The sequence below is a fragment of the Manihot esculenta genome, chromosome 1 (assembly GCF_001659605.2).
Source record: "Manihot esculenta cultivar AM560-2 chromosome 1, M.esculenta_v8, whole genome shotgun sequence".
NCBI lineage: Eukaryota > Viridiplantae > Streptophyta > Magnoliopsida > Malpighiales > Euphorbiaceae > Manihot > Manihot esculenta.
In genome coordinates this window covers 32,830,677-32,843,578 of record NC_035161.2, presented here as the reverse complement: position 1 = coordinate 32,843,578, position 12,902 = coordinate 32,830,677, and the positions used below count along the sequence as shown (strand labels likewise).

Sequence of the window (12,902 nt, the reverse complement as noted above, 5' to 3'; positions counted from 1 at the left end):
CTACATCAGCAGACATAAGGTATCGATTAAGATCAGGATTTGAAGTCAAGAGTAGCCAAGAAAAATACACTTGAGTGATTTGGGATCTAATTTAGTAACTTATGGACAAACATCACAAACAAAATAAGTACAAATAAAGATACGTGGCTCAATAAAAAACAAAGATTTAGTGGGAAATAAAATGTTATAAGGGATATCACCATGAAGGACGAAGGAGGGCATACGATTGATAAAAAAACAAGTAGTGGATACAACATTAGCCCAAAAGCATTTAGGTACTTTCATTCAGAACAAGAGGACTCTGGCCACTTCAAGAATATGTCAATTTTTCCTGTCGGCTACTCCATTCTGTGAAGGAGTATTAACATAGGAAGATTGATGAAAAATCCCTTTTTGTAACAAATAAGATTGAAATTTCTCAAAAAGATACTCTTTAATATTATCACTTTGCAATATTCGAATGGAAATGTTGAATTGAGTTTGGATTTCAGCATAAAAGGCACAAAAGATAAAAAATAAATCTGAATGACTCTTCATTAAAAATAATCAAGTAGTGTGAGAGAAATTATTAATAACAATAATAAAGTATTTAAAGTCGGACTTAGACACAATAGGACAAGAATCCCAAACATTTGAATGTACTAATTCAAAGGGGGACAAAACCCATTTATTGACTTGAGACATTGTAGGTAAACAATGATATTTGGTAAATTGACAAGACTTACAATTTAAAACGGATAAATAGTGAAACTGTGGATATAATTTCTTCAAAGTCGAGAGAAAAGGATGTCCCAAACGACAATGAATATCAAAAGGCGTTAAACTCGTAAAACATGCAAGAGATCTAGATAATTGTTGATGTAAGACATAAAGACCATCTGACTCACGCCCTCTACCAATAATTTATTTCGTCTAAAAATCCTTAAAAACACAATAATTAGGAAAAAATGAAACGCAACAATTCAGTACACAAGTGAGTTTACTAACGGAAAATAAATTAAAAGAAAAATTAGAAAGACATAACATAGAGGATACAGAAAGAGAATAGATTAAGTTGACATATCCAGAACTCATAACATAAAATTTAGTGCCATCAACAAGAGTAACATACTTATATTCTCTCTTCAACCCCACAAGCCCACAAAGAAAAGGGAGTCTTTTTGCTCTCCCTCTCTCTCTCTCTCTCGTTATTCTAGGTTAAATACTTGTTGAAGAGCTTCTCCAATTGATAATACAAACCCGAGACTGTTTAGCCTATGAACTACATATTCGTGAGGTTAGTGACACCCTCATGGGTTTTCTATGAGCACCTCCAGGGCTCCTGCTGCACCCATTTTGATGAGCTTCGGAGGGGGAGGAGGTATCGGTGGTACGTACGGAGTCATCAAGTGAAGATCTCAACACGTTTGAGTACACAAATTTACAAGGAGCAAGATTTATGCAGCCATCGTTGTTGAAGAAGAGGTTCAGGACAAAGTTTAGCCATGAATAGAAGGACAAGATGATGGAATTTGCAGAAAGATTGGGATGGAAGATCCAGAAACAAGATGAGCAAGAAATACGGCAGTTTTGCTCCCCAATAGGCGTGAAAAGAAAAGTTCCCATGGTCTGGATGCACAACAACAGACAATCCATGAATAAAAAAACAAATGTAAGATCAATTCAATCACCTTGAAAAGTTTACAGTTCTCGATTAGATTTGCATTTCGAATAGAAGGCGATGATCAATACACACTAATTTCACACTTATATATTCTGAGAAATCTTCATTAACATCTCTGGGTGAACCTCATAATGATTACATACTCTCATGTTTAGGTCTATTTTTTGTCTTTTCTAATTTTAAGTATTTATATCAAACTTTATGTTAAATTAGTTAAAATATATATAATAAAATATTCATTTCGAATAATTCATCTAAAAAATTGAGGCTTATAAGCCACCTTTATTGCAAGAAGGTAAGATGCGGTATAAAAGTTAAAGAATGATAGCAACAAGAAATAATACCAACTACACTAGGACTTGCATTAATTGTTCATCCGAATAGTTCTCTCACTATTATTTTATCATAATTCAGGATTTTGTAGCATAACATCTAGTTCTCTCTGCGTATGAATATTTCTGTTCTATCTCCAGCTGCCTGAATTTGCAAGTCTTCCACACGTTATTGAAATCCGTCGGTTGCCATTAGCCAAGTCTAGTACTACACCAAGGTTCTTGTCATAAGTTCAATGCCTGAACCATGTGCAGTGAAATGAGTAAAAGGAAAATAGAAAATCAGAAGTCCATGCATCTTGAATTCGAACCCTATGACGCGAATCAATGAAGAGGGACTAATGTCTATGACTCACATACCATGTAGAAAGTGGGTAGGTCTACTCAATTATCTGCAATAGACTCCCGCATCTTCGCCCCAACATCCACCGGTGGCCTTCCACATTCTCTCCTTCGCAGCTTCATACTTGGACCTTCCTCGAAAAGTCCTCTCCTCCTTGGCTAATCTGTATGCCTCACGTACATTATTTACAGCTTCATCAAAGGCATTCATCTCTTCGCACCCCATTGCTCCTAATTGCATTGCCTCTTTCCCCTTACTAGCCTTCTCCGAGGCTACGTCTGAAGCCATGCCCATTTTCTGCTCAGCTTCATCATACATGTCAACGGCTCTCTCATTTCTCATCTTGGCTCCTAGATCACCAGTTGCCTTTGACAACCTCTCCTTGGCAGCTTCATACTTGGACTTCCCCTGAACCTTCATTGTTTCCTTTGCCGTACAGTATACCTCGCAGACTTTTTTTATAGCTTCATCAGAGACATCCATCTTGTCCCATCTTTCATACCCCATTGCATCTGCTATTGCGTCTTTAGCCTTATCAAATTGCTGCTTAGCTTCATCATGAACTTGGGCTGATCTCTCTTTTCCATGCTCCATTGCTTCTGTCATTTCCTCTTCAGCATCACCGAGCTTCTCTGATGCCATATTTGCATCCCTCCCTAATTTTTGCTTGGCTTCATCATAAGCATTAGTAAGCCTGCTTCTACCATAATTCATTCCTTCTGCCATTGCATCTCTGGAATCACCCAACCAATATGAAGCCATGTTATCAGCATCATCATAGGCATTAGCTGCTTTATATTTTCCGCAGTCCATTGCTCCTGCCACTTTTTCTCTGGCATCACTAGCTCTACCTGATGCCATATTTGTATCCCTCCCTAATTTTTGTTTGGCTTCATCACGAGCATTAGTAAGCCTGCTTCTACCATAATTCATTCCTTCTGCCATTGCATCTCTGGAATCACCCAACCAATATGAAGCCATGTTATCAGCATCATCATAGGCATTAGCTGCTTTATATTTTCCGCAGTCCATTGCTCCTGCCACTTTCTCTCTGGCATCACTAGCTCTATCTGATGCCATATTTGTATCCCTCCCTAATTTTTGTTTGGCTTCATCATAAGCATTAGTAAGCCTGCTTCTACCATAATTCATTCCTTCTGCCATTGCATCTCTGGAATCACCCACCCAATATGAAGCCAGGTCATTAGCATCATCATAGGCATTAGCTGCTTTATATTTTCCGTAGTCCATTGCTCCTGCCACTTTTTCTCTGGCATCACTAGCTCTATCTGATGCCATTCTTATAACCTGATCCGAATTGAAGTCCTTTATATCACCTACTGTTCCACAAGCCTTGTTGACTGCCTCATCAACATTCATCCCACAAGCATACCTTGAAGCTCCTGGAAGAAATAAACGAAATCAACAATGGAAAATAAAAAATAAAAATCCTGTTGAGAAAAACTACAGTTTTGCTGGAAAATATCGCAGAAGATAGATAATTACCATAAGCAGCCTGTTTCATTGTATCTGAGGTCTTTGAGGCTCTACCTTTTATATTTTCTCTTGCATCCCTGGTTGCACCATTAATATTATTAGTGGAAACTTGAAAGTGTATTAATGCTTCCTTGAAATCAAATGCTATGGAATTTAGATCCCACATGAAACTTAATGGAGGATAAGAATAGCTAAGTTTCAAATAGGGATGGCAACGGATCGGATATTTTCGGATACCCAATTCAACCGATTTTATTTAAATAGTTATAATCAGATTTGGGATGGATTTAAATTTTAAAAATAATACCTATTGAGGTTCGAATCGGATTCGGATTTTATGTATAAGTACCTATGATCCGAACCCGTTTATATAAATAACTAATTTAATATAAAAAATATATTTTATAATAATATTTATAAATTTTTTTATATATTTTTATTTAAAAATTTAAATTTAAATATTCTTTAAAAATATTAGATTTTTTAAATGAAAATTTATTAATGAAAAATATTTTTTATATAAATTATTAATTAAAATATATAAGATTAAACGGATTGAGATTTTATTCGGATAATAATTTTATTCAGATAATAATAATTAGATTTGAGACGGATTCAGATAATTTAAATTAATTTTTAATTAGATTTGAAACGGATTCAGATATTATTAATATAAATCATATTCGAATTCGAATAATTCGAGAACCTACCCGTTTACGTCCCAGTTTCAAGCCAACCTTCCCAAGATGTGGCATACATTTATAGGTTTAAGTGCATATATATATATATAATTATAGTAGATTCTGAATAAATGAATTTCAAGGAGAGGATGATTACTTTGAGAACGTTCCATAAGCCCGCCTATACCAGGAGCCGGCCTTTTCCTTGACGTTCCGCATGGCTTCTGCCGCTTTCTGCTTCATCTCTTTCGCCTTCACCTCCACATTTCGTGCAGCCATATTCATTCTCCCTTTCGCATTCTCCATCATCCCATCATCGCTGCACCACCCTACATCCACTGATACCGCCACCCATAACACCACAACCACCGCTGCTGCCATCGTCGACGTCGTCATCACTCCACTCCCCATCTCTTTCTATTGAATTAATAAGAACAAAGTATGTTATATCGATCTCAAGTGGTAATCTTGCAAAAACCAGTAAGCGGATAGAAACGAGTGATCTATAGAATAGGCTGCTAGTGCTGTTACGAAGAAAAGGAAGAAAAGTACAGATTGAGCAGTTGGTGGTATTGAAACGTGTCCCAAGAGGAAGGGGACGTGGCTGTTTTAAGGGACTATTGACACTGGGCTAATGCCACGTGTGGCCATAGCTGGCCGCCTCCTGCGCTTTTGGATATTCATGATCATTCTATATAATCGTAAAAAAGCAAAAAATCATTCCATATAAGGGAGCGAGAAGAAACTTCAAGGAATCAGATGGCCTTCACGGTGTTCAAGTGATCCGTATTTTCTTTTTTTAACTGCAAAAAAATGGTTTTCTTAAGACTATTAAAATAGCAAGAACTACAAAAGATATCGTAAATGATATAGATCCAGACTTGAGGAAGTAAATTCAAACTATATAGAGTTACAATATCTGTCAAAATATTATATTAATATTGCAAATGAGAGTAAATTTGCAAAATAGATGTTATTAATGTTTGAATTTTTCAAAATAATGAGTATAATTTTATATTACAAAATATAAAATATAAGAGTCTGTGTTATATACGAGAGAGGATAGTTTCAAAAATATAATCAAATTAATATCATTTAACATAATTTGAATTTTGTATTGATAAACACCTATTAAAATTTTGTATTGATAAACACCTATTATGTTTAGCAAGATCATGAACAACATGTCCAACCTCATCAATAATAATAACAACATGAGAAAATTAATTTTTTCACGAGACATTACAATATAATAACACAATTCAAAGAATGAGTAATTAAACTCGTGCACATATGAGAAGGATGCAAGGAAGGATCAATAAAAATCTCACTGAGCTGTAATTGTAAGAAATCAAATAAGATACAAGACATAGCGTGCATAGGATCATGAGGAACTTTATCGAAAACACAAAGATTATACTCTTTCTCAATATGCTAGAGTGTAAGTATGAAAAGTGTTAAAAGTATCAAACCTTTAGAATCCAGTTTGAACCGTACTAAAAGAGCCTCCCACCAGGCGAGGAAATAAGGAAAAGCAATAAACACATATTTATATGCACACAGGCCGGCAAACCATATTAAACGAACAGAGAAATAAATGGTGAAAAAATATATGTCCGAGAGTCTCAGATTCAGGATGACAAATCTTATACTGAGAATCAGCTAAACAACCATACTTGACTAAACTAGCTCAAACAGGCAAAGTATTATGAAGTGTTCTCCAAATGAAGAATCTCAGCTTCAATATAATTGGAATGGACCAAATACTCTTCTATGTATCAGGACATACAAAAAGAAATGGTGACAAAATTAAATATGAAAGCTAGCGGCGGTGTAGTAAAAGTCTATAACTAGAGCGCATAGCCTAAAGTCCAATTGTAGTGTGATGCCAAACTAAAAGATCTGAAGTGCTGCTGGGAGCAATCGGTATTGATGAAATTTGAGTGACCTCTGTGGTGAGAAAAGGTGATTGAGGAGTTAGTGATTCCATTCTAGAAAATGGTAGTTTATTAAGTCCGACACCATATGAACATACCAACTAACTGAGGTAGCCAAGGGTCAGACCAAATATGAGTGGATCTACTGTCACCAATATTTATACATACCTCTTCACTCAATACATCATGCCCAGTCAAGGGGTTCTGCCAAACTCAAGAATTATTCCACTTTTATCTAACCTCCTATATAGATACATTGAGAAAATATAAAGCTGTTAACACTCTTGCCCATATAGTTGTCAAATGATGAACCAATCGCCAGCATTGCTTGGGCCAAATTGAAACTCTCATTCTTTAAATTCCAAACCCTCTTAGAATTTTAATTAACGGGAACGTTTCCAACTAACCCATCATCAGCATATATTGTATAGAAAATATAATTGTACTGTATTGTTTTACATCCTGTCAAAAACATAATGTTAAAGTTATTAAACAATTTTATGTCTCAAATTTCACAGCAACACATATATATCATTGTTATTTAATTATTACAAAAATATGTAATTATTTTTAGAATTTGCAACTCAATCCATTAGTAGCACAAAATTATATATATATATATATATATATATATTCAAACAAGTAAATAATTTTAAAAAATGGAAGAGGGGATTTCAAGTTTTAATCTTCCATTGGATGTTGAAATTTTGTGTCAATATAAATAAATTTATTTCTCATATTCTATGAAATGGCTCATATTTACATGGAAGAAGAAAATTTTAATATTTTAATTGCACCCAATTATTTCTTCTTGAAATAATAGTAGTAGCAAAAGAAAATTTAAGAAATTTAATAACCCAGTAATTTAGAGCAAAATAATAAAAGTAACAATTCAGCAAAATAATGAAAAATAACAAAATAATTAGTAATGTTAACCAAATAATAATAATTAATTCATTATAAAATTAACATGAATTTCTATTAACTCTACTGTCGTTTTATGTTATTTTCATGCCAGCCTGATCTGACGTGTCACACTAAAAAAAATGTCAAGTCCTATTGGTTGAGAAGAAGCAGATAATTTCAAAAAGAAAAGCCCTAGCTATATTCCGAGTTTCCACAGCGCTTCTGAAATCCGAAGGATACGGCGTTGACGGGGCATGGCATCTACTGAAGAGCAGCAGGAAGACGATCTACAAGAGATAGATCCAATCTCCACTCTACTTCTACCACAAGATCATGACAACGCACTTAATATGCCGGTAGACGGCGCAGCCAATCAACAGCTGCACCACCACCATCATATCTCTTCTATCGACTCCACCGTACTCATCAGGCAGCTCCCCTCCCAAGGCCTATCCTTCCAGCTCTGGCCCGCAGCTACCACTCTCCTCACTCTTCTCGACCACCATAGCTCCCATTCCGCCACCAGTCAACTTTCTCCTATCCTTGCTGCCTTATCATCCAATACCCGCCCTCTCAATGTACTCGAACTCGGCTCCGGCACTGGCCTTGCCGGAATTGCAGCAGCCATCACTCTCGGTGCTAATGTTACGGTTACTGACCTACCTAACGTCATTCCTAACCTCCAATTCAACGTCGACGCCAATGCCAACACTGTGGCTCTTCATGGAGGGAGCGTCAAGGTGGCGCCGCTCAGGTGGGGAGAGGATGGTGATGGTGACGTGGAGATTATAGGGAAGGATTTTGATTTGATACTGGCATCCGATGTTGTTTACCATGATCATCTATTCGAGCCTCTGCTCTATACGCTGCGTGTGCTAATGGGCTTGGGCGAAGAGGAGGAGAAGAAGAAAGTGTTTGTTATGGGTCATTTGAGGAGGTGGAAGAAGGATTCTGTGTTCTTCAGGAGGGCAAGGAAATGGTTTGATGTTGAGGCTATTCACAAGGACAGTCCGTGCGATGGGTCAAGAATTGGTGTTGCGGTTTACAGTTTTGTTCGCAAGGGTCAAAAGTTGTAGGCTGGGCTGGTAAACAAGCAGTCATCATCAATGAAGGAAGTACCTCCACAAATTTTAGTCAGGTCTTTAGTTCAAGCACAATTGTAGATCCATCAAGTATCAAGGATGGAAAATTTTCACAACCTGCAATTGTCTAATTGACATACAACTATAAATCAAACTATTTTTTTTCCCATTTGGACAGACTACAAAAACACTCTGTTCCGATTTTCTTGTTGCAAAGAGAGCACATTCTATCATTGGTGATCTACACTACTGTTTTTTCCTTTGGCTGTACAATTCATCTCCCACCTATTTCACAGTCATTTGTTTGGAAAGGTAGACGTAATAGAATGTATAAATTACTTGCAGAAAAATGATAGAAATGGCAAGCTAGCTGTACGAAAAATTATCTGACAAAGCAGCAAACTTATAAATTAAAAAAATGCATAGTGTCATAATACACAATTGAGCAATTGAATATAAAGACTACCTAATTACTTAACAATGAACATTTCCTGTACATTTTTGCTTTTTTTATTTTATTTTAATACAATGCAGCACTCTATTGAACACCATCATTAAGCAAGCTTAAAAGAAGGGACTTTGCAAGTAAAACAAGCACACTGAAAACTCTATTGGCTGAATCAATACAAATCATGGGCGAAATATCACACAAGCAAAATACTATATGCCTCAACTCTTTATAACCAGGAGATTCTGGTATGCTTTGCTACATTTTCTGAGAAGAAGTCCAAGCAAATTCTACAAAGTTATAGTTAACCTTCTGATGCCCAGAAATTCAAATTTAAAGAATGGATGATAAATTGCATGATATAAAACCAAAAGGAAATGAGAGAAAGGAACTTTTTCCCATCCATTTGAAGAAATACAATGTAGAAATAGTAAAATAAATTTTGACTTCAAATATCAGAAAGGAAGTGGCCTAACTGGATGAAGGCACAACCACGATGATATAACCAGTTAAACCAAACTGTACACCCGAAGATGCTTCATCAATCTGGTTAATATAGATGACAAAATATCAGATAGAGTAGGGTAATTAATAGTTCGAGTCTGTTAGTCCTTCGTTGGTATCTAAATACCTGCAATCATGTTTCCTCATTTGAGTGCCTGAGCTCCACATTCTGCTCAAAAGGTCAAGGACCTCATCAAGCATTATCACTGAACCACCTTCCTCAGTAAATTCATCTGCATCACCATCACTTCTACTATTGTCAACTCTATTAAGACTAAAACGCATGTCCTCTGCACCCTCTATTGCAGCAATTTTCTCTGCTCCACCTCCTATTGCTTTAACTGATCTACCAGAACCAACCTTTGGAATACTTGTACTCTGAGAAGACACTATATTTGTAATTCGCATTTCAAAGTTATTGATCGTCTTCCAGGGATTCAGATAAATTTGCAGAAAAGTAAGGTAAACATTGCCAGAAGGTTTTCAAGTGATAGATGAGATGCATACTCACAAACTTATCACAATAGGTCAATGCAAGTTCAGGAACATGAAGCAGTAAAGGTCAAAAGAGCCTTTTTCAACTAGCAGAAATTTTAGAAAAAGAGAAAAAAGAATCAAAAGAGATAGATTATCAAAACAAGAAAATGACAGCACAGAAGAAACCTACTGATAAATACACTCAAAACAAACAGTTAAAATAATTTTGATTAAAGAATTGAAGGCTTTTCTATCTCCACCTTGCCATTTGCTTTTTCCAGGGATTACACAAGGACAATTTCCAGTTCCATGCTGGAACCAAAAACTAGAACCAGAACCAGACCCACTGTTCCAGTTTGAACGGTTGGGACCTGGGACCTAACCAAAGGGTATCTCTTGGTTCTGGCCCTGGTTATGGTTTAGTTTCAGTCCCTATAGAGTTTGTTCGTCTAGTTCAATCCAAGTTTGGTCAAATCCAACAGTCAACATTTTTTAATCTTCTTTCAAAGTGAAAAATCTGGTTTCGATCAGGTTCAATATAGATCTGGTCAAATCCAGGAGCTGATCAAACCTGGACAGGCCTCATGCCTAGCCAGGGATAAGCCAAATTTCCATATAAAAGGCAAACCTTAAATGACGTTCCCTTGTGAGTGATATCACGCATTAATGATCTCACTTGAACAGATTAATTTACACCAAAAAGTACCTTATGAACGTAAGGAGACAAGGCAAGCTAATATTGGTTCATTTTTCACAATAAAATTGCACGCTCTTCATATAATGCATCTGCTGAAAGCCATTTCAACAAAGCCTCTGGTTTATACCCTGAGATGCTCTCTAAAGCAGACAATAATTTTTTTCCTCGTTGGGGGAATAAGTCTTCTCATCCCGTTGCTGAGCACTCAAGTCAGTGTGCCACTAAGTACTTCCAAAGATAGATTTGTACCTCCCACACATAGGATATATAACTACATCTAATCATTTATCAAAATTAACTGCAGCAACAGTGGTCATGCAAGTCTAGCAGCACCATCGGTTTTGCCAAGTCAGTTAGAGTTATAAAATTATGAAAATTGTAGCGCTAAAAGTAAGAAATCTTCACCATTTCATTCTGCACGTCGCCAGAGAATCCATTTTCATTGATTGCAAGCATAAGTTCTAAATACCTGCCATGCATGCTTGGAGCATGCTGCTTCAAATAAGAGTTGACCAAATCTGCAGGGATATTCCCAGACAAAAAAAGCTCAATAGTTTGTGTTGGACAGCTTCACGGTGAGAAAAAAAAAACCCAGAAAGTAAGAAAATAAAATCACAAGTACCAATTGATTAAGCTACCTCAACACGTCTTGGAAGCAGAGCTACTGTATACGGTTTCTGAATGACAACGACAGAAGGGGCTACCGACCAACAAATCCTTTCTTTTGAAGAAGCTTGCCACTTGGGTCCATGAAGACCCCAATGTTCTCCTAAGCCAGCACCAAAAAAGACATTCATTTTTTTGGTTGCATGTTTTTGGAAAATGAAAGACATTAACAAAGTGGGCAGACTGGGGCCGCCAAATTCTAAAACCTGTACATCTAGTAGTTCTTCTTATGAAGACATTCCAAACCTGTAATATCAATCATAATATTCATTTCATTCATTGCAAGAAACAAACTATAGACCTTCCATATCATTAATAGCTATAAGTGAAGTATATTGAGAGTGCTTTATGTAACAGATTTCCAGTTCTTTGGAAACATAGCAATAAGAGCAAGAAAAATGTTCTGAACTCATAGAATTGCATGCCAAGATTCCAACTCAGCCACTCTTAGATAACTCTTCAAAATTCATGTAAGAGGGACATGAATTAATTGCACGGGGCACTTAAAAACTAGCTATACAACTTTTAAATGTTTTCTTTGTCATTTATAATTCAACATTTAAAATTTGCAAAACTCACCATTCTTAAGACAAATTCTATAATATTTTGAAATGATTTTCTCCACCACTCATATTATATGGTGATTGGATTAGGTTCTCTGTTTATTAATCTCTCTTTCTCTGCTGATTAAAATTCTAGACCCTAGTGTATGGACCAAACATAAAAATTCAATTACAATATGAACTCTTAATAGACTTAATTTGCATTTGTTGTACAATTGATATACACAAATGAATTTTATAGTAGAAATCATTTGGAAATGAAATGAATTTACTTGTTCGTTTGATTCCAAACATAATTTGACACGGTAGATGCAGTGCTTCCTGACATGTAACTAAAGTGCGCTGTAATGCAAGGAACCAAGCACAATTCAAAAGCTAATTTCATCTTTATGCATATGCCCAAAAAGCCTCGCTTTTGCCTAGCGAAGCACAAAAAGCCTCTTCTGTCTTCCCATGAGTAGACATTGGTGCCTTTAGCCTTGCTGATGACTGCTAAAGTCTTCAAATTGCGAAATATATCGAAGGCGATTGATTCAGATAGAGATCATGGATGCCAATAGCTCCATCGACAAGAGAGGCTTCTTTGAAAACCCAGCAATAGTTCTCTCCAGAGCATAAGTTTCCTTTCTCAGCTCTTGATATAGGCGACGGTAATCTGAGGGTGAAGATGGGTCGGACCATGAAGGTTCGGGACCGCATATTCGAGGGGCTCCATCGCGGCAATCGACAAAGAGCTTTGAGCCGTAGGATTCGACGGCATCAATTTCGTAGGAGATCGAAGGAATCGAGGGCACGGCGCACCGTAACCATGTTATGTTCCTTGTGGCGAACAGAAAGTTATCTGCGCAGTTACGGTGCTGGGGCCTGCAAGTGATTTTTTTAATTTAAATTTAAGTTTCATTTATTTCGCGAAATTTAACTTCTATTGGAGAAATAAAAAATGTTTTTTTTAAATAAAAATATTTTTTTCATATGTAATTGAAATGTTAAAGAATTAGGGGATCTGTTTAAAAAATATATACAAAATTTAGATAAGATTATGCAATAAAAAATTAGTATATAGTTTAATATATTTTTAAATAAAATTTTACATTTTAAATTATAAAA

General features: G+C 36.1%; 3 protein-coding genes across 8 annotated transcripts; 1 reads left to right on the top strand and 2 right to left on the bottom strand.

The window, feature by feature from the left end:
• Positions 1-1,938: 1,938 nt before the first annotated feature.
• On the bottom strand, positions 1,939-5,520 carry LOC122721192 (embryonic protein DC-8). Of its 2 annotated transcripts, XM_043958248.1 has the most exons (4): positions 4,673-5,520; positions 3,845-3,912; positions 2,356-3,741; positions 1,939-2,235 (listed from the first exon to the last, which is right to left on the bottom strand). In XM_043958248.1, the coding sequence occupies exons 1-3, from the start codon at positions 4,924-4,926 to the stop codon at positions 2,384-2,386; spliced, it is 1,680 nt and encodes a 559-aa protein (XP_043814183.1). In that variant the 5' UTR covers positions 4,927-5,520; the 3' UTR covers positions 1,939-2,235; positions 2,356-2,383. The 2 variants fall into 2 exon arrangements, with proteins under 2 accessions (XP_043814183.1, XP_043814180.1); XM_043958245.1 differs by having other exon boundaries at positions 1,939-3,741.
• A 2,015-nt stretch (positions 5,521-7,535) lies between these two features.
• On the top strand, positions 7,536-8,609 carry LOC110601301 (protein-lysine methyltransferase METTL21E). The gene has a single exon (XM_021738390.2). It carries the CDS (start codon positions 7,613-7,615, stop codon positions 8,432-8,434), a length of 822 nt encoding a protein of 273 aa, XP_021594082.1. The 5' UTR covers positions 7,536-7,612; the 3' UTR covers positions 8,435-8,609.
• A 475-nt stretch (positions 8,610-9,084) lies between these two features.
• LOC110601261 (vacuolar sorting protein 39) lies at positions 9,085-12,663 on the bottom strand. Of its 5 annotated transcripts, XM_043958256.1 has the most exons (5): positions 12,068-12,663; positions 11,205-11,478; positions 10,972-11,084; positions 9,520-9,770; positions 9,085-9,434 (listed from the first exon to the last, which is right to left on the bottom strand). In XM_043958256.1, the coding sequence occupies exons 3-5, from the start codon at positions 11,044-11,046 to the stop codon at positions 9,398-9,400; spliced, it is 363 nt and encodes a 120-aa protein (XP_043814191.1). In that variant the 5' UTR covers positions 11,047-11,084; positions 11,205-11,478; positions 12,068-12,663; the 3' UTR covers positions 9,085-9,397. The 5 variants fall into 5 exon arrangements, 1 of the variants encoding a protein (XP_043814191.1); XR_002485807.2 differs by lacking the exon at positions 9,085-9,434 and having other exon boundaries at positions 9,689-9,781; positions 12,068-12,662; XR_006351212.1 differs by lacking the exon at positions 9,085-9,434 and having other exon boundaries at positions 9,689-11,084; positions 11,205-11,335; positions 11,439-11,478; positions 12,068-12,662.
• Between the last annotated feature and the right edge of the window lie 239 nt (positions 12,664-12,902).